Source organism: Scophthalmus maximus, chromosome 8, assembly GCF_022379125.1.
Source record: "Scophthalmus maximus strain ysfricsl-2021 chromosome 8, ASM2237912v1, whole genome shotgun sequence".
In the NCBI taxonomy this organism is placed as follows: domain Eukaryota; kingdom Metazoa; phylum Chordata; class Actinopteri; order Pleuronectiformes; family Scophthalmidae; genus Scophthalmus; species Scophthalmus maximus.
Window position 1 is genome coordinate 9,557,733 of NC_061522.1, and position 26,361 is coordinate 9,584,093.

General features: G+C 40.1%; 4 protein-coding genes and 1 non-coding gene across 7 annotated transcripts; 2 read left to right on the forward strand and 3 right to left on the reverse strand.

The window, feature by feature from the left end:
* Positions 1 to 320: 320 nt before the first annotated feature.
* cldnd1b (claudin domain containing 1b) lies at positions 321 to 4,810 on the forward strand. Its single transcript, XM_035636322.2, has 5 exons — positions 321 to 894; positions 1,212 to 1,730; positions 1,943 to 2,050; positions 2,209 to 2,346; positions 3,444 to 4,810. Exons 2-5 carry the CDS (start codon positions 1,445 to 1,447, stop codon positions 3,662 to 3,664), a joined length of 753 nt encoding a protein of 250 aa, XP_035492215.1. The 5' UTR covers positions 321 to 894; positions 1,212 to 1,444; the 3' UTR covers positions 3,665 to 4,810.
* Positions 4,811 to 5,220: 410 nt separating this feature from the next.
* LOC118312048 (N-acyl-aromatic-L-amino acid amidohydrolase (carboxylate-forming) B) lies at positions 5,221 to 12,349 on the reverse strand. Of its 3 annotated transcripts, none has more exons than XM_035636319.2 (7): positions 12,018 to 12,349; positions 10,503 to 10,729; positions 10,170 to 10,362; positions 7,263 to 7,356; positions 7,047 to 7,154; positions 6,425 to 6,537; positions 5,221 to 5,793 (listed from the first exon to the last, which is right to left on the reverse strand). In XM_035636319.2, the coding sequence occupies exons 1-7, from the start codon at positions 12,045 to 12,047 to the stop codon at positions 5,599 to 5,601; spliced, it is 960 nt and encodes a 319-aa protein (XP_035492212.1). In that variant the 5' UTR covers positions 12,048 to 12,349; the 3' UTR covers positions 5,221 to 5,598. The 3 variants fall into 3 exon arrangements, with proteins under 3 accessions (XP_035492212.1, XP_035492213.1, XP_035492211.1); XM_035636320.2 differs by lacking the exon at positions 12,018 to 12,349 and adding an exon at positions 11,873 to 12,004; XM_035636318.1 differs by lacking the exon at positions 12,018 to 12,349 and adding an exon at positions 11,741 to 11,821.
* trnag-ucc lies at positions 8,722 to 8,793 on the reverse strand. Its single transcript has one exon. It is a non-coding gene; the product is annotated as a tRNA-Gly (tRNA).
* A 5,331-nt stretch (positions 12,350 to 17,680) lies between the features above and the next one.
* Positions 17,681 to 23,577, forward strand: tacr3l (tachykinin receptor 3-like). Its single transcript, XM_035636316.2, has 5 exons — positions 17,681 to 18,075; positions 18,809 to 18,997; positions 19,744 to 19,894; positions 21,360 to 21,556; positions 21,666 to 23,577. Exons 1-5 carry the CDS (start codon positions 17,708 to 17,710, stop codon positions 21,919 to 21,921), a joined length of 1,161 nt encoding a protein of 386 aa, XP_035492209.1. The 5' UTR covers positions 17,681 to 17,707; the 3' UTR covers positions 21,922 to 23,577.
* Positions 23,111 to 25,989, reverse strand: si:ch211-145b13.6 (GPI-linked NAD(P)(+)--arginine ADP-ribosyltransferase 1). Its single transcript, XM_035636321.1, has 4 exons — positions 25,853 to 25,989; positions 25,507 to 25,610; positions 24,691 to 25,403; positions 23,111 to 24,089 (listed from the first exon to the last, which is right to left on the reverse strand). The coding sequence occupies exons 2-4, from the start codon at positions 25,564 to 25,566 to the stop codon at positions 24,014 to 24,016; spliced, it is 849 nt and encodes a 282-aa protein (XP_035492214.1). The 5' UTR covers positions 25,567 to 25,610; positions 25,853 to 25,989; the 3' UTR covers positions 23,111 to 24,013.
* Positions 25,990 to 26,361: the final 372 nt, after the last annotated feature.

Genomic DNA, 26,361 nt, shown 5'->3' on the forward strand with positions numbered 1-26,361 from the left:
TTTTTACAACCTGTATGATTTGACGTTTGTCACGCTTATGCCTTTCATTGCAAAAAAATTAAATGAAGAATTATTTCATTTAAAATTTAAATTAGGTGATATGTATAAAATAGATATAACTTGATGAAGTAAGATTTCCCAGTAAAGATATATAAAGAATATTAATCTGTGACTAAACTGCGTCTTGATGGCAGATTTAGAAGATAAAATGAATAGGGACTAATCTTAATCTTAATTTTTTGAAGATTAATCACTTATGAATATATGAGGTGTGTATTATAATGCCCATTATTTGACTTATACCTGTTTTTAATATTTAAAACAAATATTGATGGTTGCAAGTTAAAAAATATGTTACATTTTGCACTTTATTCATCTATCTATTTTTACATTTATTCAAAAACATTTTGATGAGGATCCCATATCGTAGTTTTATGTTCTGAGCAGGACATTTTACATTCCAAAAAAATGAAAACTCCTCACATTTCTTTTCTGGCATTTCTTTTTATCAGCCTCCATATACCATAACTGGTATCCTCTGTGTTGATTTTGGCTGTTGTCCTCCTGGCTAAATATATCGACCTAGATCTAATAGGTGGATATATATATGTAGAAAACAAGACTGGGATCCAGAATTAAAAGATTCAAATTTTTTTTAAAGGTTGTGTGTGCAGCAGAATAACCTTCATAATAAACATCTGATGGATCCACGCTCTCTACCAGCAGGGGGCGGTAATGGGCCATATGGGCGGGCTGCCAGCCGTCAATCAAACCCAGGAAGAAGAGTAACTGTAACCAGGAAGAAAAAGAGCTAAGGCTCCTTGATGGACTAGCTGGGAATCTAACCAACACAGATCTTCACGCTTATGCCTGGGCTGTTTGTCCAAAGATGAGGTAAAAAACAACAACAACAACAACCTCGAATTAAATATATTCAATGCTAAACGTCTGGGTAATTATGCAGCCAGCTGTGGCCAACTGTGATTAGCGTCAGCTAGCTAGTCTCATGCTAACGTTGTCACAGCTGTCTTAGTTATTAGTAGCTAATAACTTTACTCATTTACTTTACTCTTGTCATTTGTGGTTTATCAATAAAGTTTAGCAGGCAGCCAAACGTGATATGCTTCCGCATTTGATTTATAAATGAGCTAAACTTTCACCTGCGCGCGTGTGTGTGTGTGTGTGTGTGTCTGTCTGATTCCTCTGTGCAGGTTGTGAGCGCCTCTCGAATTGCAGCAGTGAAGTAAAATGATCGGACACTGTGACTCTGCCACAAGGCTAACAGACATGCCTTGGTGCCAAAACACCAAGAGGAAATATCATTTCTAACCAAAAGATCCAGGTTTTCTTCTTAAAGCCAAACTACTTTTTTTTGTTTTGTTTTGGGGTTTTTTTGTAATCAATGAGCAGTTTCCTTTTGTAGAATCCCCTTTTCCTCTGGACCATGGTAGATAATAGATACGCCACGGCTCTGGTCATCGGCTCGGTGCTGAGCCTGATGGCCACCGTGTACCTGTCTGTGGCCGTGGGCACTCAGCAGTGGTACCAGTACAACAGTCCACCAGGTAAACACGAGGGCAGCAACGCCTCAGAGCTCAGAGAGGAGTTCGTCAACGGAGAGTTTGACGAGAAGACCTACAGCGACACCATGTTCCGGCTGAACGGCACTCTGGGACTGTGGTGGAGGTGCATTCTGGTCCCTGGCCAGTCACACTGGTTCAAAGAGCCAGGTAAGACTTCAATAGAATAATCCGATCCCAGCTGACATTGGGGCGATATGTCAGATATCAAATAATCAGTCTGTATTCGTAGAAAGGAAATTTTGGTAGAGATAGTTGAAATGCTGCATCCAAACAAGTCCAACGTTGAAATGACATAATTCCGGCTCTTTGATTCGCAGCACAACAACAATTAAAAAAGAGTTTATTCTCTCTGCCTTTAGATCCCAAGATGGAGACGCAGTGTGTGAGCTTCACTCTTCCTCAGCAGTTTATTCCAAAGTTCAAATACCCTGGAAACCACAACAGTGAAGAAGATCTGCTGAGAACATGTAAGTCCACCTGCTCGAGCTTGTTTATCATTTCTCGTCTTACACCCAGTTGCACCGGGTTGGAGGCTGACTTTGCATTTCTGCTATCTTTAAACTGTAGATAATGTTTTTGGACGTGGGTACATTTATCCTGTTATTGATACCATCTGTCTGTACAGATCTGTGGAGATGCCAGTTTCTCCTGCCCTTGGTGTCTCTGGCCTTGGTGTTCCTCAGCGGCCTCGTTGGGGTCTGCGCCTGCCTGTGCCGCAGCTTCACCCCCACCTTTGGCGTGGGGGTGCTCCACCTCCTTGCAGGTGAGTGAGAGAAATGCTGGTAATACACAAATCATTATTCAAACCAGTGACTGGCGTCGATTGAGATCATACGTGTCAAGACAGTAATTCAGGCAAAGTGCTGAGCTTAATGCAAACATCTGCCATCACAATGAACTGTCAGTCCAGCAGACTTCCTTGCAAACATAAGATAAGACAAGAGTAGATAACTTAGAAACATCGGCAAAAAAGTTAATTTACAATATAAACACAAGGTAATATAAAAAATTAAAAAATAATATCTACAATGTGAACAGAATATATACAGTGTACCAGGATTGCACATAAAACTTGGAATTAGCACAGATAAAAAGTAAATACAGTTAAGTCCAGTTAAACCTGAGTTATTATTATTATATATTATATAATTTGTGTAAGGTTTAACAGTATAAAAATTGAATAGCACCCGACCTTCCAGAAGATATTGTCTGAGAGTGTGTAACCCTACTAACACCTCTCTACGACGGTCGGCTTTTGACCCAGCAGCACCTCAATTGTTCGCAGCACTTAGAAAGACTTTTGCTTTGCTATGTGGTCGGACGACACGTTGTATAAACCAATTCATTTGGTTCACATCTGTGTCTTAACACTAACCCAGAGGATCTAACTTTAAACTAACTGAGGTGAGTTTGTACTCCGACATCCTCCCTTTACTTTCCCTGACTTGTAAGAAGATTTTGTAATTTCAACACATATTTTAACGTGCTGCTTGTTAAAGCAACACAGGATATAATCAATGAATAATTGTCATTTGTTGAGGTCGAATAAGACACTTCCTGGATGTATCTCTTGTAACCTAAAAAAAATCACTTAAATTGTTGTGGCATTCACCGTGTGATGTAGCACCTCCGCTCGCTTTCACGTGGAGGTTAATGTTAAGATTTCACAACGCTGTAATAATTTCCTCTGACATCAGTCAGACAAGGCAGAGAGTCTCTGTTTTGATGCTTTATATTAATAAAACCCTGCCTGTAGAAAATATATTTAATTAGTCTGCAATTTTTACGATGTAAAATTTGGATTTTTTCACTGAGCAGTGATTTTCTTTGATTCAAACTCTTTGTTCTTGTACTCATCAGGTCTGTGCTCGCTGGGCAGCGTCTGCTGTTTCTTGGCGGGGGTGGATTTGCTCCACCAGTACACCACACCACCAGAGGGGGTGGAGGGCTCGCTGGGCTGGTCCCTATACCTCGCCCTCATCTCCTTCCCTCTGCAGATGATGGCGGCTGCTTTGTTCCTGTGGGCGGCCAGGAGTCACCGCAAGAACTACACCCGCATGTCGGCTTACAGGGTTGCTTAAAAAAGAGAAAAACTACTCTTAACAGTGTATACTACCGTAAAACAGCCTACTGGTCTGAAGACGTCATTACAACCCTTTTGTCTGTAGGAAAAGATTTCAATTAGAAGAATTGACTGTATTTTATAGATAGAAAAACACAGTTCCCGTGGTATCACAGACCTGAAGAAAACCAGACTGCTAATCATCATAAATGCTCATTTATAGGGCTGTTATATCTTTGAGTTGTGTTATCTCACTTATTAGTTCATTCTGTTGTTAACTGTGTTGCTGTGCAGTACTTTGTTGCCTTATTTTTTCGGTTGCCATTGCTTTTAAACATGCTCACCACATTTGCTCTTACATCAGCTGTAAACGTGCACTGTCGCAAAATAACACACCCGCAGTAATATAAGTCAGGGTATCTTTCTCTAATAGTGCATGAAAATTATTTAACCAGATTTTATTTAAATTTTTTTCTCGAGTATGGAGCCTTTGCTGTGCATGCATTTTCAAGCTGATATTTCCGTCATCTGTGGTAATTGTTGATTTCAGTCTGTGGTGTTTGTCGGCTAAATGTCACTCACTAAAAATGTAACCACTCATCTTCCATTGTCAGCCATGTTTATACATCTAATATTTATTAACTCGGTTAACATTTCAAGAAGAGTCAATTGATTTGAAGCCACGAGAGAGAGAGAAAAAAATGTGGGACCATGTTTTTTTTTACCATTTATGTTTCCGCCCTAAACTGAACCACTGCCATTTTACATTTTTATAATGACCGAGTTTAACTGTTTAAAACTACTGTTTTTTAATCCCACACTTACACAACTGACTGGTTTGACAGCCAAAAACTGGTTTGTCTTACTTACCTATAATGGTAATGGGTGATAGCCCAGTGTCATTTGCAAATCTTCTTTTGCAAGTGTAAAAGCTCCTGGATCTTTATTTTTATCCTCAACAATTGTGTGGGAAGTAAATGAATTTACTTTTTTTGTGAGTCAAATTTCCAAATTACTCATTGTACCAGCAGCAGAAATTGTGATGTTTTTGTATCACAGTGTCATGTAACACGTCTGATGTGTATACACTGTCTTTTGTAAATGTTTTTGTGTTCTGATGCACACTACTTGTTTGTGTATTAATAAATTTGACATTTTGACATCATTTTAATCATCATTTATCATCATATTATGAAAGTTTGACCTCACAGTGGCATTATATCACTGTAGTAATTATATTATTACACCATTGTAATAGTTGATCCTTTCATCATGTGATAGAATGGAGTAATGCTTATTAACTGTGTGTTACTAAAGAGACCAGTGCCAGGTCTAATCCACCAATTTTAATTATTATCACATTGTATCATCCAGCCATTCTATAGTTTAGTTATAGTTTAATATGCCCAACTAAATAAAGGTTTTTTCCTCCCTCTACTCTACATAACAAAGCCCTTAACTTTCCTTTGACTGAAAAACCCATTTCTGTTGGCAACTGTGCAGCTCCATATGAAATCAATTCATGTAAATTTCCTATGACCGTATGAAGATGAAATTCAAGTCAAAACACCAGTGTTTAAAGTGATCCATGTTTCAATTTTAATCAACAGGTTGATTTGACATTGTTGCCACAATGAAAAATAATGATAATTATAAATCTATGTCCTTAGAATAGTTCGTACAATTCAATATTCGCGGATGGAAAATTGTAATCTGTGCAATATCCTTCAGTAATGTACATCAACAGCAAACTCTTGTGTTACACAAGCCATTAATTTTAAGCCTTCACATATTGCAGCGCTGCTTCACTGCATTGCATCACATAATCAAGTTATTGTGTAGAATACTAAAACCTAAATGTTGTGTATTCATTCTTGAATGTGCACAGAAGAAATCAATTTATAATTTAAAATCTCTACAGTATATTATTGGTCTCGCTCTGTTGCTTTGCTCTCAGTCCTTCTTCACATTTATGGACGGTAAGGTCAGAGTGCTCTTTTGTGTTAAATGGTAAGCTATCTTCTGCTCATAGTAGGCACATTCGTTGACAAAGACGGGGTAGAGTGCGTCTCCCTCGTGCTTCACCGTCTCCCCGGACAATGACAGGAAAATGGGATCGCCAGGTTGGAGAAGCTTGAAGTCGTTATCCTGGAAGAAGACAGGGAACACTAACAGTTGTCAGGGGATTATGCACCAGGGCAGCGTTTTTATGCAAATATGGCATTTACAGTCTTCCATGCCAGGTCCCTTGCTCTTTGGATTTAAGCATGTAAAATGTGGGATAATTACACATTTTGCGAAAAAGCTTCTTTTTTTTGCTTCCTTGTAAATAATTAAATAAGAATCTTGATATGACTTACGTCTGTACAGTAAACATGTAACTACCACCAGCTGCCTAACTTGACTGAAATACAGGGAAAGAGTAGGCCCGAGTCTGTTCAAAGGTGGCTAAATCCACCTTCCAGCAGCTCCTCAGCTCACCAAGGAACATGTTGTATCTCTTTTCTTAATCTCAACAAAAGCTGATGCACAAACAGCAATGTTTAGTTTTAAAGCAAGTTATTCTCTGGGCTTTTCCTTAGTGTCACTGACAAACTTATAGTGACAACAAGACTTCAGGACCTCACAGCCGCTGGCTTTCGCTTAATATTTGATTTACTGACATTGTCTTTTCACCTCTCCTTGGCGAGAAAGCAAATAGGCACATTACACCAAAATGTCACTGTTTCTTTCAGTGAATGCTTTAGTGTGCACGCATTTTCCCCATGGTGTCCTGTACCTGCAGCTGGGGGTGTATAGCAGCAGTGATCTCATCGGTCGTAGGATCTCTCGGGTAGTGGACGGTCTTCCACCTGGTATATGCTTCTACTTCGCCACCTTCAAAAGTTCTTCCTGTTGGCAAAGGACAGTGTTAGTAATGAGAAGTCCTGCTGGTGTGGTCCAGGAGGCTCACAACTACAGAATTACAGAGGTCATTTTAAGGGCGCAACCAAATTGTCACTACTTTTGGTATCTTGACCCGCGGTTAGTTGCAGTTGTCCGGCCAGGTTTTTGAGATATATGCTTTTACGTTCCTCCTGGCATGTTCATTATCATGGGGTAGAGACACAAATCACGGTGGGAGATATATCAAAATGCTGAATAAAACCAGAATTACCTCTGTGGCCAGATACCGCATGGGTTACATTAGTTAGTAGTTTTATGTACTTTAAACTTTGTCATGCCCTTTAAAAACCACACTAACAGAGTGCTTCACAGTTTCACAAAAAGACGATTAAAATCATAGACATACACAGTATAATCAAAGACAATGAGTTGTTGTGTGTAAAAGAACTCCGACTGTTCCAGGACAACAGAAGCTTGGTGACCACACGTCGTTAAATGTCAGTGGTGTTTCCTACCAGAGTTGAATTGCTGAAGCCATTCTATTGTGAGATCCACTGCTTCCTTCATCGTGTTGAAGACATCAGCTCTGAGCACACCATGAGGTTGAGGACCGATTTCAAATGCTGTGGAGAATCAGATGAACAATTCAAAAAATCGAACGCTTCAAACATCTCAATTATTCTTTACTTTGGTGCTGTCAAAGAGTCAAACATATATATTCACACACTTACAGAAGCCGTGTTTTCCCAGTGAATCTACGGAAAAGGCTTCAGAGAGGGGTAAATCCATCTGGAGTGCTCTCACAGGCATAGACGTTATCTTGCTCTGAAACCACATAAAGGAAACTATTTACAGCACAACATGCTTTCAATACTGAGTTAACTTTGGCCACAGAGTCATATTTTTCCGACCCTACTAACACAGTTGGTTCTTCCATTAATCCAACATCGTTTGTCCAGTCCCTCGGTTTTATTGACTACATAACTCTAAAACTAAGATTAATATTATACCTGTTTGGCTCAAAAATCTCTACTGTAAGCACGTTAGCCCAAAACACCACTGTGTTGCTTCACACAGCTGCCAGCATGGCACAAGACCTAGGCTTGTTTAACTGTAAATTTAAAAAAAAAAAGGCCCGCTAAGTACATATCTTGGTCACAGTTCTTTACTTTGATGGATCTTTATCAAACATTATTGTGTTTATATCTTGATCACATTGTTGAAACTCTTAAATATTGGCAATGGTTTATAGCCTAACCCCCTCCCGAAATTTTTATATATATATATATATATATATTTGTGCAAATTCATTTTGAAAATTAAAATTATTTATATGAAGATCGCACCGCGGCATTTTGACATTTTTTCCAGTATTTAATTGAACATTTGTAAAGAAAATGCATGATGAGATATGCAGTTCCAGCAAACGTATGCTAAATCGCAAATGAACGGCTGTAAAAACACACAAAACAAAAGAAAACAGGGGTAAATCCATCTGGAGTGCTCTCACAGGCATAGACGTTATCTTGCTCTGAAACCACATAAAGGAAACTATTTACAGCACAACATGCTTTCAATACTGAGTTAACTTTGGCCACAGAGTCATATTTTTCCGACCCTACTAACACAGTTGGTTCTTCCATTAATCCAACATCGTTTGTCCAGTCCCTCGGTTTTATTGACTACATAACTCTAAAACTAAGATTAATATTATACCTGTTTGGCTCAAAAATCTCTACTGTAAGCACGTTAGCCCAAAACACCACTGTGTTGCTTCACACAGCTGCCAGCATGGCACAAGACCTAGGCTTGTTTAACTGTAAATTTAAAAAAAAAAAGGCCCGCTAAGTACATATCTTGGTCACAGTTCTTTACTTTGATGGATCTTTATCAAACATTATTGTGTTTATATCTTGATCACATTGTTGAAACTCTTAAATATTGGCAATGGTTTATAGCCTAACCCCCTCCCGAAATTTTTATATATATATATATATATATATTTGTGCAAATTCATTTTGAAAATTAAAATTATTTATATGAAGATCGCACCGCGGCATTTTGACATTTTTTCCAGTATTTAATTGAACATTTGTAAAGAAAATGCATGATGAGATATGCAGTTCCAGCAAACGTATGCTAAATCGCAAATGAACGGCTGTAAAAACACACAAAACAAAAGAAAACAGCTGCGTTGGCCGGGAATCGAACCCGGGTCAACTGCTTGGAAGGCAGCTATGCTCACCACTATACCACCAACGCCTCGCACAACCGTCGTGTACAGTCAAACGAGTCTAGTATGTACTGAAATGGAAACGTGTGCTTCTGATGTCCTGTGTCTAAGAGGGGTTGTTCGCATTTTTTGACACGCTACCCCCCGCCCCCCCAATAATTATGAATCTACAATAACAGATATTTAATGTATAAATGTACTTTAAAGCTAAAGGTTTGTTTTTCTTCCCTTGTTTTTGGCAAAAGGTTAACTATCATAGAGACGTTTTCACCCCCCCCCCGCCCCGGTTGGTTCGGTCCTGATCTATGGTCCTGCCGCGGTGTCTCATCGTCCAGCGAGCGGCGACCGCGGGTCAACCGGAGTCGCTCAACTAGAAGGTGGGCGAAGACGGTGAGTGGCGGAAAGTCGACCTGTTAACCTGGTCCACAACGAACAACGTTCCGAGTGTTCACACGTCGCCGCCCCTCTCGCCGACATCTAGTCAACGCCAACTCCGACAGAGCTGCTCGTACATGTCCGCCGTGTCCTCACGACACGGGCGGAGCACTGGGGGGGGCAGACTACCAGGGGCCCAAGGGGCGTAGAAAGCCTGGAATTAAGGTTTTTATTGTTTGAAATAGTGTTTTCTAAGTAATTGGTGTCATAACAGACATTGGTTGAGAGACCATATATTAGAAAAACAAACAAAGCGTGGAGGTTCTGTCAGGGCCCTTTCACCCCTTACAAAAGGCTGAAAATGGTTTGGTCCGACCATCACCACTTAGCAGGAGAATCTGTCAGCTACTCTACTGTCCGGTGACTTCCTCTGACTTCTGTGTTCCCTCAAGAAAGTAAAGTCTGGGTCCCAGAGGAAACAAAAGGAAGAACGTACCACGGGAAAACAACTGCCAATTGATTTCTTTCAAAAGAAAGGGGGCTAGCTATTAGCAAAATCCTACTACGACAGCTAGCTAGCAGCTACCTAGCTGAGACCGACACAGCTGCTATTGATAGCTAACTAGCAAACTGTAACTTGAACTACTTGAATACGGTAGGAGTTAGCTAGCTAGTTACTATTAGAACACACACACACACACACACACACACACACACACACACAGTATCATAATTTAATCAGCATCATAGCTAGGGGGGGCCCATAGAGACTGCTTATGTATAGGGCCCAGAATTTGGTGCTACACCCCTGCCCCACACCAATGAACCAACCCTGGTCCCAGCTAAAGAAAGAGGCGTGCAGCATTGTGCTGAGGTGGCATAATTACAAGGGGTCTGTGGAAATGTATTTTTATCAATACGGAAGAAATAAAACCAAGAACCTCCCCAGGGTTGGGGTGACCTGGGGTGTCGGAGCCTGATATCTTTTCAATGGGATTAAAGTTGCTGGTCGCTGCACCCCTGATCTTACCTGTAAGTATTTGCAAATGTGCAGGATGAGCCAGTCTGCAGAGTTAAATATGATGCACAGGCCCATGTTGGAGGTGGTGTTGTGCATATCGCATAGCAGATCCACGGCCTCTTCGCTTCCTTTGGGGCCGAGGTGGGCATTCAGCTCCTGGGCTCGCCTCAACTCGTAGGGCGTGGATTCTGTGATCGGGGAACTAGAAGCCAGAGAGACATCATAATGAGATTTCTCATGTATAAAACTCTCTTGTCTACCAGTTTTCAGATTCACTACAGAAGTAGGGATATTGTTGATCAGTTCTCTCCAAAAGTTTTTGTGCCACTTTTGAAAACGTACCTCAGGAGGTCGTCTGTGAAACAGCGGTTGAGATCTCTGTCCGTGTATCTCCTGCAAGCGTCCACAGCTCGTGGGTTTGACAGGACAGTGGTTATAGAGACAGATCCAACCTTTTCCACGTTGTGTTTCTGCATTTCTCTCAAGATGTACACGCCTGTCAACTCATTCCCATGGGTGCCACCACAGATGGCAAAATTGGACAGTGGTGGTAAAGAGACGCACTCCATCTGTCAGCACAGGGGGAAAAAAGAGACTTTTAGGTGATGATTGTATTTTCTCTCATTTGTGGAAATGTCCCGAATTTTAGCTTTGGGGAAGCCGGCAAGTTTAAAAGTATTCAGATTCATGAATCATGCTATACACCAACTAGGCAGACGAGAGTGCGGCTCAATAGCTTAGAAACTGGGGTCAAAAAGCGCGAAGGTCGTCCTGGATGACAGACAGTGAGTCATTTCAAGTAATAGCTGACTGAATATTAAAGCAGTTCCCAATATGTTTGCTAATATTTAAATAAGCATTGCACGCAGCCGTTAATATACTATGAGTATATAGGGGCTGTTAAAGCAGCTTTTCCATTTAGTATTTTGAACGTTGTCTCCCTGTGAATAATTGCACAGACGGCTTCCTGAATACACATTTGCTTGAGAGTAGTTCAGTAAATAAACTACAGGCTGTTGACTTTACAAAGAAAATAGTTTTAGGTGGTGCGAACTCAAGGAACGATATAGATAACAACTGTCCTGACTTTAGTTTTTTGTTTGCCAGTCAAAGTCATAAACCTTAAGTTGTTAATACCGCTGTGTTCAAGATACAAACGATGAAGCAGCTGCTCTCCTTACAGTAGCAAAACCTTCAGTGCCTTCAGATTCTTTTCTCAGCTATCTTTTTAGTAATTCTTCTGATATTTGAGTAATTTCTTCACCTGCAAATGCTGTTGAATTTGTTATTTATCTGTGAATTTATAATGAGCTCCAGTCTATTTCAGTTTTGAAAGATGAAAGAAGGAGATTAAATTCAACAGTATATTCGATAATCATATTAAACCTGCTACTTTGCAAATTTGTGCTGACTAATCTGGAAAATTGTCATTCATTTTGTATCATTGCCATTTCTGTCTATCGAGTGTGCATTTGAAACACTCAATACAACATCAGCAGTGAACAAAATAAATATTAAACAATCAATTCTCATTGTGTAAAGTTTTGTGAAAACTGCTCCATTATGCAGAGAAAACCAACCACATAAGTCGTTCTGTTTGTTCCAGAGTTGGACTGTTCCAGGTACAGTGAGATTAATACTGACATTGAATTGCACAGTCGCAAATGAACAAATTGAGAATTGAATACCACAGTCGAAAAATCTTTCACAACCTGCCGATCAGCTGTTAAAGTGCTGGTCTGCGCAGTTCAACTGACATTATCAGCGGAGTAAGAACAACATTAACACGTGGATCAACTCCACCAGCAACATTTGCATAAACTGTAAACAACAACGCTGAAGGGCTGCACGTCTTACCTTTCTGCCAAACCTCGCCCGGTACGGCATGTACTGAACCTCAGTAACCTTTGAACTTAGACAGTGAGTTGTATCGCGAGAGCAATGCAGTATTTCCCAACCTGCAACCGAAGCAAACCAGCTGCTTGCTGTGCGAGCTGCGCTCCAGTCCCGAACCCTTTTACATGTACAGACTGGAATGGACACAAACCAGACATGCAGACGCAGTTCCAACGTACAGCTGGTTCTCCGACTTCCTTGTGTTTCTTTATATTTCCCTTTGTCCCTCCTCTTTCACTTTCTTCAGCTCAAATTACACGCAGCCAGACTTTTTATGATGTAACAAGATCTCTGACTCTATTATTTTCCACCAAACCAGCAGGAGCGACTCTGCTCCATGGAACAGTGTCGCAACTTTGAGGTCCAACGACAACAACAAGAACACGACTACATTCTAAGTTTCTCGGCTGATACTAAACAAGAGCATCTACTGATAGAGACGACTGATTCCGAGCAGCTGTACAGAAAACACAAAAAATATTTCCAATAATGCAAATAAGATAGAACAGAATAATAATGATCCGTTTTTGTATTTGTATATTAAATGTGAGATCTTGGCTCTTTTTTTCTGAAAAGTGCAGAAGGTGGTTGTAGCAAGAAGAACGTCACATGTTCACACTACTTACAATTTGATATTCAAAGAAAATTGACAAAAATTCTTGTAACCCCTTTTTAACTGGTGTAAATGTATGCATAACCTACTGTAAGTTAGTCACAGGACAGTTTGAGGGTTTACATTGTCAACAGTAACCCCACAATTGTGTACATTTACTTTAATAAAGTACAATTTGATAGTTTCTTATTGTTTTAATATTTATATCAGATTCAAGGATTGCCAGACCCCTAGTGAAATTTCCGGAAAGTCCGAAGTCCGAAGTCAGAGAGAGCCCATGTGAGAATACAGCAATTGGTGGTGAGTGAGTGGGAGCTCTATAGCCAGGCGTCGCCTGAATGTTCCTGAAATGTCCCTGCTGTTGTGAGCGCGTCTGACTCCTGCTGCATTATTCATATCCGAACAGCAATTTTCCGGACATGTTCCGCAGTTCATGTCTGAAAACTGCTCATCTTATACAACCTTTATTGTGCCAAGTGAGTGCCGTTGCAAATCAGCGGCAAAAATAAGTCCCACTCAAAACAACACAAACTTTATCTTTCTCTAACTCATCTCTGGTTCTCGACCTGTTTTCACTTCATTTCATTTCAGTTCATTCCAAAACAAACAATATAAAATCAGTGTAGCAGAATGTAGGTTTTTTTTCTTCTCTCTGGTCCTGTCCCGCACGTACATCCTGTGTGCCACTTGGGAGAGAAGAATCACTTACCTAGTAAATGTTAAAAAAATTAATGACCTCACATCTTTCTCGTCATTCCCCTCCCCATGAGCTTTCTGGTGTCTTCCTTCTATCTCTCTCTCTCTCTAAAAGAGAGTCCTAAACTCCATATAGACATGTAATCCTGTCAGATTAGACACTTGATCATAAGCTTCTATCGCACTCTCACTCACTCACTCAGTCCCTTATTCTCTCCTTCCCTCGGTTTCAGTTCAGTTCCTTACAGTATGCACGGAGGCCGTAATTTTGGGAGGTAATTTAACTTTTGGAGCCGATTGGTCAATGGTCAAGGTTAACAAGAATATGGTCTGAAAATCCTATATGACCGTATTTCATATAACATCACTATGAAATGGCATTATTACAATATTAAAAGTTTAGCATTGCCTGATTTGGGTTTGTTCTCCGCTTCTTTTTATTTTAATTGATTGGACTTAATGTGTTGATATTTGACTGAGTATCATAAGCTACTGTTACTATACTTGTATTTTCTTTCTGTTGTGCAAATATCTCGCATTTAACCTTTGATCGAGCCCGCAAATTAAAAAGTAAAGATTGACGAAGTTCAGCGCCTGGTCAGAAACTGGGGTGAAAAGTGCAGAAGTCTTCCCGGAGGACAGAGAGTGAGTCGTTAGGTTCCCAGTAGGTTTGTTAACCTTTAAATAAACTTTGCATGCAAATGTTAACAGTATATAACAATTTAGGAGCGGTTAAAGAGGTTTTTCCAGTTCTTATTTGAACAATTGTCCTCCGGGGAATGATTGCACCGACCACTTCCTGAACACAAATAATTGTAGTTGAAGGACAGTTCAGTAAATAAGCTACAGGCTGTTGACTTTTAAAATGGCTTAATGAATTTAATAGCCTTGGTGCAACTCAAGGAAAGACTCAGATAACAACTATCATGCTTTTGTTTTTTTGTTTACCAGTGCAAGTCATTAAATTTATGCTGGCAGGGACTGACCTCGCCGTACAATCATTGTAAGTAAACATGTAACTCACACATATTAACATATTGTTCGTCACTATACAAACACAAGCATGAGCTCTCAATCCCAACAATAAATGCAGAAATTACAACATTATAGAGGCTTACCAGATTTATTTTGTAGTGCCAAAAGGGAATAAGAAACAGGACTCAGGACTGAATCTACTATTGTAACTCTAATACATAAATTGTATTGGTGATTTTGTATGTTTTGTATTTTATCTTTTGTAAAATCTTTTGGGTTTGGTTTTCATTTCCATTACTGTATGTATTTAAAACCCACATATCAACCCTCCCTCCAGCATTGTTTAACAGACTGAGCTAAGATAGACAAGAGACATTATTGCAGAAATTTTGTGCAGCGCAATTATTGTCGGTATCCCAACATCTGAGCCATACCATTCTGACGCCACCAGGGGGCAGCGTCAAATTCTGCAAATAATTATTGAACTAAAACCAAGCATTTTTATGATTATTGCTGTTCCCTCGAAGTTTGGAGGCTTGCTTTGAGATCACTTTGGTTCAACATGATCCAGGAAAATTGAGTATATCTTATTGATTTATCTTAAAATCTCTCCGAATGTGCAGTTGTGAAAGATGTATTCATGTTTACTTAAGTAAAAGTAATGTAAAAAAAACTTGTTCTCTAGCCAAATAAATATTGTAATGTCTAGTTTATCATAGGCCCAAAGTAGATAGTGAATAAAGGTCGGAAACAATTTGTTTAATCTAAAATTATACTTACTATTAAGTATTTTTCTGCCTCAGCATTTCATGAAAAACACAGCTCTGAAATTAATAAATATTTTCAAAATAAATACATTTGTTTTAAACTAGGTTTCGTGAATACAGATTACTGTTGTTGTAGTTATATGGACCGTGGACTTTGCAGAGGGGTTTCATGCCTGTCTGTTTGGCATCTCACTGAGGAAGAGTTTCTTATATGCAATAATAAAACTGCGCCAATGTGAAACGGTTGCTGCTGCTGAGACACGAACAGACCAACCATCTTTCAGAGCTTTGTTTCTAGTAAAGACAAAACTAAATTGTGAACAATTACATCCAAGTCATTTCAGGAATAGGCAGAATATAATCTATATTTTCATATGCTTATTTAGGATGTAGAATGATTGTGATTTGACTTGACTGCACCACTGTACGGAACCTCTCTTGACGGTCAAATTCACTGTTATTGTCTTTTGCACAGATCAGTCGCGTATTACCGTTACACACAGCTCAGACACCAGACAAAGAGACACACTCATCGCCCCTGCCCTTCACCCCCCTTGTGATCCAACGATACCTGAATTATTCATAAAAATATAAAAGGAAATAGTTTCTTGAATGCAGCTAATGATATTATCGTTTGTTGCTGAACAGCTCGTGACCTTTTTTAGTATTTAGGACAGGGCGGGTTTAGACGAGATTGGAGCAGTGACATTTGAGATGGGGAGTGGCCCAAAAGAGGTGGCCTCTGGGTAATGAGGTCTTGCTGAGAGGAAACAGACTTTTTGACCTTCCTGTGGTCTCAGTGTGTACTACTTGTAAATGTTTGTGTGCTGTAATGACCCATTAACTCAGAATCTACCAGTCTACTTCTATGTTTTACTTGTTGGGGATTCCAAACCGTGCACGCCGTGGCTGAGGAGAAAGAGTTTAGAAGTGAAACAACACATTGCACAATGCAGTTCATTAAAAACACGCAGCACAGCGGCGGGTGCACGTTCAGGTAATTGGCAGTCGAGCTCAGCAGGAGTAAAAGACTCTAATGAGGTGTTTTCTGTATGGATTATAGCATCTGAAGTTGGATCTCTGTGGTGTTTTTAGTGATTGAACCAATGATTTTAGGTTCACCTTTGCTGATTTGATATGCTTTTTGACTTTGTCGTTGCTCAGCAGCTTTTTAACTGTCCTTGCCCAACATGCACGGTATCTTGTTTTCAACATTGACACAGTTGTAAATGTGAGCAAAAAGTAATATATAAAATATGAAAATATATAACTACCAGAGAACCACAATGCAAAAAAAGAAGAAGATTCTGAAATATTAAAAATATTATTATATACATTTATGATTTATGATATGTTAAGGTTCCAAAATCTTGTTTTATTATTCATACATACAAATGCAGCCGAAAACAACAACTATGCAAAACAGTCTACTTGAAAATGATCATATCTTGTTTTTGCCTTTTTCAGTGAAGGTTTGTAAATCACTGCTTCAGAAAGAAATGCCTTTCATTTGTCTCTACATGATGTATAGCTATATATATGTAACTGTAAGAAAAAGTATGTTCTGTGTATAACCACAGGGTTAATAACAATTCAAAATGTCCCAAATAAAAAAGTGAGCTGAGCAGAGTAAATTGCTCAAGAAGGTCTATGCAAATCAATAAACTATAAAGATAAAACGATACCTTATAGGTCAACGTGTCCCAGTGCTCTTTAATTAAAACCCCAAAAAGATGATTTCTGTGTGTGTAACATTTTAGGTAGATCAGAGATCTTTTCAGTTATACATGCTGTACATTCAAAAATTTCAAAAAGGGAGAAAACAAATTCTGGATATTCTGTAGTAAACTGGAGACCATCTACTCAGTGGGAGGATTTCGTCCTGAACTTAACACTGAAATAAGGTTTGAAAAATAGTGAGCAAAAGACTTTTACTCGTTCAACACTTCATGGCCTGACTTGATCCGTCCTATTGCAGACAAACATTCACAGACTCCTGAAGCCAAAAGCTCATAAGCTTTTCTTTTCATCTCACATCTATTGAGGATTAACTGTATCGCACTCACACTGATCCAAAGGCTTCCCACAGTGTGCCAATGCAGGACATTCTATCTCTGGCTTAAAAAAGGGTTGGACATTTTGGAGTCAACATCATCATTAGGAGAGGAAGCGAACACATGATCCATGATACACACCTGTTGATCAAGGTTTGGATGTCAGGTTGAATGTCATATAAATGTCATGGAATGAGTCATTTCACATCTATGAGCCACGCCAGCTTGGTTCTCATCATTCTCCTTTCATTTTGTTTCATAATAGCTCATACCAGCTTAGCAGATTTTTTTTTTTTTTTTAATATTTTGACTGGAAGGTTGAAACTGATGAACTGATTTGACAAGTTTTGAACCTCTGCTGCATCTCTGTGGGTGATGACAGGGAGTGGCTGCATCAGCACCACTCGCGCGCCTCGTCTCCCTGGTCACACTCTTTGCGCGTAATGTTCGCCCATCAGAGGCGCCCGCCGGCCCGCGCGCACTGACGCAGGTCCGACGGCCCGGGGCGGGGGACGGCCGGGGGGGGGGGGGGGGGACTCTTGAGGAATGGCCTCTGAACGGGACGGAGCCAACTCCACCAGGAATCTGACCAACCAGTTCGTGCAGCCGGCGTGGCGCGTCGCGCTCTGGGCGCTGGCGTACAGCGCCGTGCTCGCCGTGGCCGTTTTCGGGAACCTGATCGTGACCTGGATCATCCTGGCGCACCGGCGGATGAGGACGGTGACCAACTATTTCCTGCTGAACTTGGCGTTGTGCGACGCGTCCATGGCGGCGTTCAACACGCTCATCAACTTCGTGTACGCGGCTCACGGAGAGTGGTACTTCGGGGAGGTGTACTGCAGGTTCCACAACTTCTTCCCCGTCACCGCCGTGTTCGCCAGCATCTACTCCATGACGGCGATATCCATCGACAGGTGAGTTGTGGAGAGTGGAGAAGAAGTGGATGTCACCCAGTGTTTCTTTGGAAAATATGTTTTCCCACTGTAATAATGTCGTTTTTTTTCTCCTTTTCCTATTAAAGTGGCTCCATCCTTCCAGATCATTCAAATTAAAATACAATTTACATTTCACAGTATTGCATCCAAACAAATTCAGAAATTTGGGTTTCTTTCTTATTTAAACGTTGGAGTAAAAACAGTTGTAAAACATATTTCACATACAGTACATGTAATGTTCTTTTATAGTGAAAAAGTTTCTATTCCTTTTTTTAAATGTTGGTTTATACTGCAAATGCGGTCAAGAAACTTCAAAACCTGAGCCCAATGCATAATTTCATCATTTTATTTATCAACCAGTTAAATAAAAGAAATGCCAGCTGATGAGAGCATCCAATGAGCACTTTTTACTGCAGAATAGCTTAGCAAGAATCAGCAATGATAATGATAATTAATAGAGCCTGTCAGTATTGGGATATATTAAAAAAAAATGTTTCATTGTTTTCTTTAACCACTGACCCCATTTGTTGAAAAGCTTTGAACTTGACAGATACAGTTACTGTGACCTATTCTACTAGATGCCAGTTATAAATAATTTCGATAAACACCCATTGCTCATGACACAGAACTTCATCAAGCACAACAAACAGAAAATGCTTCTTTTTTTTCTGCATTTGCTGGTATTCGCCCCCCCCCCCCCCCCCGTATATAGGTACATGGCCATAATCCACCCCCTGAAACCTCGCCTGTCAGCCAAGGCCACCATGGGAGTCATCGTCTGCATCTGGAGTCTGGCCGTGGTTCTGGCCTTCCCTCTCTGCTACTTCTCCACCACCCGAGCTCTGCCCCACAGGACGCTCTGCTACGTGGCCTGGCCCCGCATGGCCGCCGACCCCTTCATGTGAGAACACCGACACGCTGATGACCCCCTTTATTGTTGCTCATTTCAGGCTTCATCATCACTGTCATGTCAAAGATGTGAAATCATGTTTCTTATACTTTGGCCATTAACAGGTACATCATTTTAATTTGGCGTCTACTAGATTAGGTTAGATACATGCTGCAATGTTGAAAGTACACATTTCTTGTCCCATATCTTGGCCCACGCTGAGCCGACCTTTGACACAATAAAAGAAAGGGGAAAAGCTGAAAAACATAATATGGGCACTTTAGATTGAGACCTTACGATGACTAAAATCCATTTTCATTCATTCATCATTCATCGTCTACCGCTTTATCCATTTAAGGGTCGCGGGGGGTCGCTGGAGCCAATCCCAGCTAACATTGAGCGAGAGGCGGGGTACACCCTGGACAGGACGCCAGCCTATCACAGGGCCACACACACTAAAATCCATTATCCCGTTTATATATATAGTAAAAAGTGACCAAGCTCTAAAAACCGTATTGTAAAAAAAGGATATGACGTCTTTGACGGGCGACCAAACAAAATGGACCATTACCTTGTTTAATATTATTTGAGAAATAATATTAAACAAGGTTGGTCTGGTCGTTTTCAGACAATTTAATGTGCAACAGTTACATGCAGTATTATATCTTTAACTCCTTACACAGTATGTTCCGCCTCTCTTCAATCTTCATCGTCATTATGTGATAATATACTGGTGCTTTGTCTGCTTACTTGTGCAGGTATCATATCGTAGTGACAGTTCTGGTCTACGTCCTGCCTTTAGCGGTGATGAGCATCACCTATACCATCGTGGGAGTGACCCTCTGGGGAGGGCAGATCCCTGGAGACACATCTGATAGCTACCACGGACAGCTCAGAGCCAAACGGAAGGTAAACGCCACATTTATTTAAGATATATTTACACTTTCTCTATTCAGTTAGTTTGAGGTGGAAGGTCACAGTTAATTGTAACGAAACAATGTGCTGTGCAGAGCTGCAAAGAACATTAGTTCAGTACTATGAGGGGAATTCACAACTTTATTTTGCCATGCATCAATATACACTATTGGCGCACACAGCTTGTTTTTTCAGCTGCTGCCTAGAAAAAGAGAAAAGCATCCGGCGGCACCTGTTTTACTGTCGTGTGGCATCTTCATCCAGACTACACAGCGTGCTCTGCTGCAGCTACTGTGAGTGTCGGGTTAACCGGGGATTAAGGTCATCACAGCTGTCATGACGAACATCTATCGAGACGGCACCGGGATTAATGCCAAAGAATACAATTTATTGATGCATTTTACAAATCACTGCAGGTTAACATGCCGGATTATGATTATGCAGAGATGACACAAAGGTTCAGCGGCAAAAGTATTCAGTGACAAAGGATGTTAATGATGTAAAAAAAAAAAAAACAGTTGTTAAAAAACTTGACAATTACATCTTGATTTTCCCACAAACTGCAGCCAAAGAAGGAAGCAAAAATGTAAACTTCAAAATACAACTGACTTGAGAATAGATTCCCACCCCCTCTAAACTGGATTAGCATTTTTTGTGCCAGAGACACAAGCACATATTCAGAGCGCAGAAATAGAGATGGCGACAGGTGCAGGTTTGCCATTTACAATCTGTTCAGGGGCTTCATAGGAACATAAATCTTCAGAGACTGAGATTGCTGGCGAAATTGAGCTGAGAAAGATAAAAGAGATACATAAGTGTCAGGAGAGCTGCAAGACAAATGTCGTGCTTGATTCGAGGGCCGACGAGCTCACGATTCCATCAGGACCGAAGATAAAAGGAGGAAGTCGCTCTCGTCACAGTCTCACACATGAGCTCGATGGTGTGATGCTCCAACGCCTACTCCTTTTAACCCCCCGCCGCTCGGCATTGTGCTGTAACACACTGGTGAGATCTGCGGCCTCCTCTCTCTCCCCTCTGTCCCACCTGAAACCTGCTGGATCTGGTGCGTCACCGCTGACCTTTCCCTCTCTTCATACGGCAGACATCCCCGACTCATCGATTGGCGACGTCATTGTTGTCAGAATGAGGGGAAACGGGCAACAAACTCCTGACTTCAGAGAAAAATGTGAACATGAAAAGTACCTGGCAGCTCCAAAGTCACAGTGAGATGTTGTTAAGAGAGTGCGTTGTTTCTCCAGGAATTTTCTTTTTAAAAGTTTAAAGTTTAAGTATAGGGTTAGGGTAAGTTTAAATGAATTATTATTAGAATTATTAACCTGTCAGCTCTCCGAGAGTTTTAGTTGAGCATCTGTCAGCTCAGTGTTTTGTTTTTACCCAAACACTGAGCTCGATGTCTCTCCCGCTGACGACTCTTGCATTGTTCTCTTTCCGCTCGCAGGTGGTGAAGATGATGATCATTGTGGTGGTGACCTTTGCCCTGTGCTGGTTGCCCTACCATGTCTACTTCATTGTGACGGGTCTCAACAAGCGCCTGAGCAAGTGGAAGTACATCCAGCAGGTTTACCTGTCAGTGCTGTGGCTGGCAATGAGCTCCACCATGTACAACCCCATCATCTACTGCTGCCTCAACAGCAGGTGAGTACAAATATGCCACGACCCCAAAAACAGACACATGTGTAAATGCTGTATATATAAGTGTCTTCACAACAGCATGATTACACGTCAGGGTTTGGTTTGGGTACAGGTTCCGGGCCGGTTTCAAGCATGTTTTCCGCTGGTGTCCCTTTGTCCACGTCTCGAGCTACGACGAGCTGGAGCTCCAGAACACAAGACTCCGGCCAGGTTACCAGAGCAGCATGTGCACCCTCTCTCGGAACGATACCAGCATCCTCAGCAAAGACAAGAGCACTAGTTCTAATGGAAACAGGTCAAGACTCAACTCTGAGCCTATTAATAGACAGTTAGTTGTCTCCACTGTACACACTCCAGCTGAATGCTGACAGTTAAAAATAACATAAAAACATTATTTCAATTTGATGAATGTTGATTCTAGTGTTTTTTGTTGATTACTAATGGAGATGATACGTTTTGGAATGGGTGTGGTCAAATCTGGGCCACCTATCAAAATTCAGAAAAAGAGTTACATACTCTTTCATAGTTCAATCCAATCTGACATCTATGATATCTATTGAATTAAGTGGCCATAAACCTGCTCAGAGTTCATAAATATAACACAGTCCTTAGAAGGGCAAACTTGCCTTAAACTTCCCATATTGGAGGAGGGGAAGGGGGTAGGGGGCAGTTTCCTAAACTTTAGTCTGACGGGGGCCCGACTTTGAAAACACCTTTCCCTAAAGCAACAATTTTGTTTATTTTAACTCGACATTTTTAACTTTTAACTCAAGTATTAATGTGATTAATTTATATTAAAATGTTCATTTGTTTTTAATTGTAAAATGCTGCTTTTATTACAACATTTTATTTTACTGCAATTTTGTATCTTAAAATGTATGTAGGTGGGGTTATTTGTGAAAATTGGCTAAATAATGTATGGCAATTCTGCAAAATCCCCCCAAAATTATTTCAAACCGTCCATAATTTAAATAATGTGTATGTAAAAAAAATGTTTTTAGAAATTGTGTTGCTGGAAGGTTTACAGCATCTCATTGACAAATTTGCTGTAATACTTTCTATTTTCCTGATTGGAAATTACATATGTGCTCATGTGCTGTACTTTCTTTGGTTGGGCTATTTGTATGTTTTATATATTATTATATATGATACATTGAAATGCTTAGTCAGCATCATAAACCATATAGTTTAAGCTGCGTTTGACATTTACTTAATGTTATCCTCGCGTGCTATTACATAACATGGTACTTGTAGTATGTGTATTCATTAAATGCTGTACTCGTGGTAGATATACTGTGTATTTAATGCCATCACACCATTTAATGCCTTTAAATCTGTGACACTGATATTAACTGAAGCTGGTTGGACGTTGCCTGCATTTTATGACCAAATGTAAATTCACAAGTGCTTGCTTGCATTTTTGTTAGTTGGAGATAGCATGTGCCATCTTCAAATGTACTTTAGAGTTGCGCTTTAGTGCTTGTATCTGTGGATTGTTATGTACATGATAAATGTGAATACAGTATGTGCTGTAATATTCTGATATTTGATGCAGACTTAAAACAGAGACACAAATAATATTTATTGTTTAAGCTGAATTTTGTTGCTATATGATAAAAGTGTAATGTGAAAGGAGATGATTATTGGGTTACACATGAAAGACACATGAAAAGATGCTCAATGTTCAGTACTGTAACATACATACAGTGTAACAATTAAGAAGCAAGACATTACATTGCATTAGATTAATTTTGCTAACGCTTTTGTCCAAAGCGACTTACAATCGTTGATTTTTTTTGGCTCATATCAGAAGCAGGAAGCATTAAGTGCGTAAGGGGCCACGCTGGATTTTTGTTCGGCCGGTTAATTTTTTAATATATATTTTTAAAGCTCCACTCATACATCTAAAAGCTCATGTTATCAGCTGAGACTGTCTGATTTTGCAGCACAACTGCAACAGTTCCGATCTGTCCAGGGTTCACTCATCTGTAAACTTGTTAATAAAGGTATAAAAGACAAACACATCTATTAAAAAGAAATTGGCTTTTCTTAGAAATACGAAAGTAAATGTTGCCTTATTTGCAAATATACATAAAGAAGACAGGATTTTATTTTAAGGCCATAGACGTGGATGACATAATATATTGAATATCTTGAGTGCCCCCTAGTGGCTGAAACTGAGACTGAGGCTCAGACTTTCTTGTGATTGGTAGAACGAGTGCACACTAAGAGGAAGTGGTGACACATTGTCCATCTTAATACACAGTTGATGTTTAAAATGTGGCAAGTAATTAAACAACAATGATAAAACCATATTTTTGCTGCCAACTACAAAAGCTTGAAGCACCTTAATTGGCAAACATCAGAGCAAAATGTTCTCTTCATTGTTCAACTGTAAAAAACAAAACAAAGCACTGCTTTGACTTTTCATGACTCATCTCAGATCCTACTTGTTCTTGTTCAACAAATGAAGAAAAAAAGAGACGAGGCCACAAGCACCAACACAAGCCACTGGGTGGAGACGACAGCTGGGGACCTAGGAGACAAACAGAGTGATTCATATGTTTTCATATCAAAATATCTTAAAGGCCCTGAAAACTCCAATTCAGCCTCACTATTGGCATGAAGATTACATTTTCTAACTAATTAATCATTTTTTCGACCGACTTTTCTGAGTATTTCACATGAAAGATTTTTTTCTGTGTCCTTCACTGTAAATAATTAAAAATTTCACTGCATTAAACTTGTTGATTTTGAAAAAAACCCAGTTGAAAACATAAGATATTGAATTGAATCAACAACTAATCAGTTGTGATGACAAATGTCACAGACAGTTTTTCTGTCCATTTCCATTTTCTCAGTTCTTCATTTGACATTAGGACCGACAGCTGCACCTGTTGCTGCCACATTGTAGCAGAGTCGCTACAAAGACAACATGTGAAGAGGTTGTATTTGACTCCAAAACAATCTTAATTTATTATTATTATTATGTGTCTATCATTCAAAGCTCACTCAGGCCGTTTTGATGAAGAAATCACATTCAGTGCAACCTCAGGATTTAGAGACTACTCCTTGTTCATCATGATAGGACTGATGATGATCAGAGTATTTCATTTTGTGAAGAAAATATCTCTTACCGTGAGACGAGGTGGCAGCTGGGCGTGGTCCTCAGACCTGAAGGTTTCAAAACGATCTCGGTGTAATACCCATCATCCACTTTTCTGGTGTTTACACCCTCCACGGTGAACATTTCAGCCGGAGATAACAAGACGTTGCCCATTTCCTCCTTGCAAATGTTGTCCCCCAGTTTGACAAAGTAGCAAGAAGTGATATTTAAAATGACTTTTCCTTCCAAATCATCTGAGTCCTGCAGCGAGCTGAAGTCGACCTCAGCTGTGGTGAACCTTCCAAGTCTCACTTTTGAGCCCTTTTGCGCTTTATACTCTGTGTTCTCTGGTAAAACATATGCAGTCTCGCAATTCTTTGGCTTCTGCAGCATCATGTAATCCATGAGCAGGAAGTGAAGAGCTTTGAAATTGAATTTGTTTTCATAGGTGCTGTAATTTCCGCCCATCATCTTCACTTCTTTGTTGAAGGTTTTTATAAACTGAAAATCACCATTAGCGTATGCCAAGAGTGCAGCAGTATGTTCTTTTATTCCCCCAGGGATCAGCTTCGAACACTGGGCGCTGCCATTCCATGCTTTCTGGAATCCCGTATTGAGGTTTAGCTCTTGTCTCAAAAGGCCTGAATGGACAATCTTCTCCATGGCCTCTTTACGGCATTTGGCGAACAGGTAATCGACAGCATCTAGGGCCATGTCCAGTAGTGTTGCACGCTCTGCTGCCACCTTAATTTGGGTATGGAAATTAAGATGCTGTTTAGAATAGAAGAGTTTTCAACATGTAACACCACAACAGTGAACTGTTATTTGTAAGATGAATAATACTTACGCTGTAGTAGAGCGCCGTGAACACGAGTGCAGCAAGAAGCGCTTTTCTCGTGTCCCACATTTTAAAGGGTTTCTTCTTGTCTATGTCCGTTCACACACTGACTGCTATACCAGAAACCAGAGAAAAACATTTCAGGATCCAACTTGAATAAGAAATGTCTGGGATGGTCTGGCTTGTTGCACAAATGATTTGTTTAGACAAGCCTTCAACCTTCCTTTATCAGTTTTTTTCTCCCTGGGAATACGGTGCCCATCCCCTTACTCTAGACAAGAAATCATCTAACCAAAGTGTCAACACTAAAATGGAAAACAGATTGAAAATGTTGAAATTGTTGTAATGCACATACCTTAAGCAAGGAGCATTAATTTCTTGGAGCACTGCAAAAAAAGAAAATCAAGTTCATGTACTGAATACTGCAGGGGTGTGATCATCCTACGCAGAAAAAAACTTCTCTGGGAAGTTTAAAAAAAAACCTTATCTCACCAGGCAGCTCCCTTTTCCTTTCCTGTGGAAAGAACGATTGTTTCCACTGGGAGGTCTGGTTTCTAGTTATTTGGTCTTACAGCTATTTAATTACTGTTGTAACCTCTTGCTATTTTCTTATTTAATTTTTTTTTCCATTCCACATTGTAAAATGATGAACTCCCAAAATGGATTGTTGTCTGTGGTTGTTTATGAAAACATGTATAGGTTCAGTTTTTTTTTTCAATACTCACGGGCCTATATCAACATTGAAATGTGTTTTTTCTTGGTGTAGTCGTCCCTCCTGTTCATTCTGGGCATAAAAACGAAAAAAATCTAATTTTGGTTTACTTCCAGTGGAAGTGAAGGGAGAAGTTCAGCCACATCCAATCA

Excerpts from the sequence above, each read along its gene's own strand:
- cldnd1b (XM_035636322.2), top strand. The coding sequence starts at position 1,445 with ATGGTAGATAATAGATACGCCACGGCTCTGGTCATCGGCTCGGTGCTG. Across the intron at positions 1,731-1,942 it reads ACACTGGTTCAAAGAGCCAG|ATCCCAAGATGGAGACGCAG; the intron begins GTAAGACTTCAA and ends CTCTGCCTTTAG. Across the intron at positions 2,347-3,443 it reads GGTGCTCCACCTCCTTGCAG|GTCTGTGCTCGCTGGGCAGC; the intron begins GTGAGTGAGAGA and ends TGTACTCATCAG.
- LOC118312048 (XM_035636318.1), bottom strand. The coding sequence starts at position 11,806 with ATGTCAGTATTAATCTCACTGTACCTGGAACAGTCCAACTCTGGAACA. Across the intron at positions 7,155-7,262 it reads ACTGGGAAAACACGGCTTCT|CATTTGAAATCGGTCCTCAA; the intron begins GTAAGTGTGTGA and ends GATTCTCCACAG. Across the intron at positions 5,794-6,424 it reads CTATACACCCCCAGCTGCAG|GATAACGACTTCAAGCTTCT; the intron begins GTACAGGACACC and ends GTCTTCTTCCAG.
- tacr3l (XM_035636316.2), top strand. The coding sequence starts at position 17,708 with ATGGCCTCTGAACGGGACGGAGCCAACTCCACCAGGAATCTGACCAAC. Across the intron at positions 18,076-18,808 it reads ACGGCGATATCCATCGACAG|GTACATGGCCATAATCCACC; the intron begins GTGAGTTGTGGA and ends CCCCGTATATAG. Across the intron at positions 21,557-21,665 it reads TACTGCTGCCTCAACAGCAG|GTTCCGGGCCGGTTTCAAGC; the intron begins GTGAGTACAAAT and ends GTTTGGGTACAG.
- si:ch211-145b13.6 (XM_035636321.1), bottom strand. The coding sequence starts at position 25,566 with ATGTGGGACACGAGAAAAGCGCTTCTTGCTGCACTCGTGTTCACGGCG. Across the intron at positions 25,404-25,506 it reads TCACGGCGCTCTACTACAGC|GTGGCAGCAGAGCGTGCAAC; the intron begins GTAAGTATTATT and ends ACCCAAATTAAG. Across the intron at positions 24,090-24,690 it reads AGCTGCCACCTCGTCTCACG|GTCCCCAGCTGTCGTCTCCA; the intron begins GTAAGAGATATT and ends TTTGTCTCCTAG.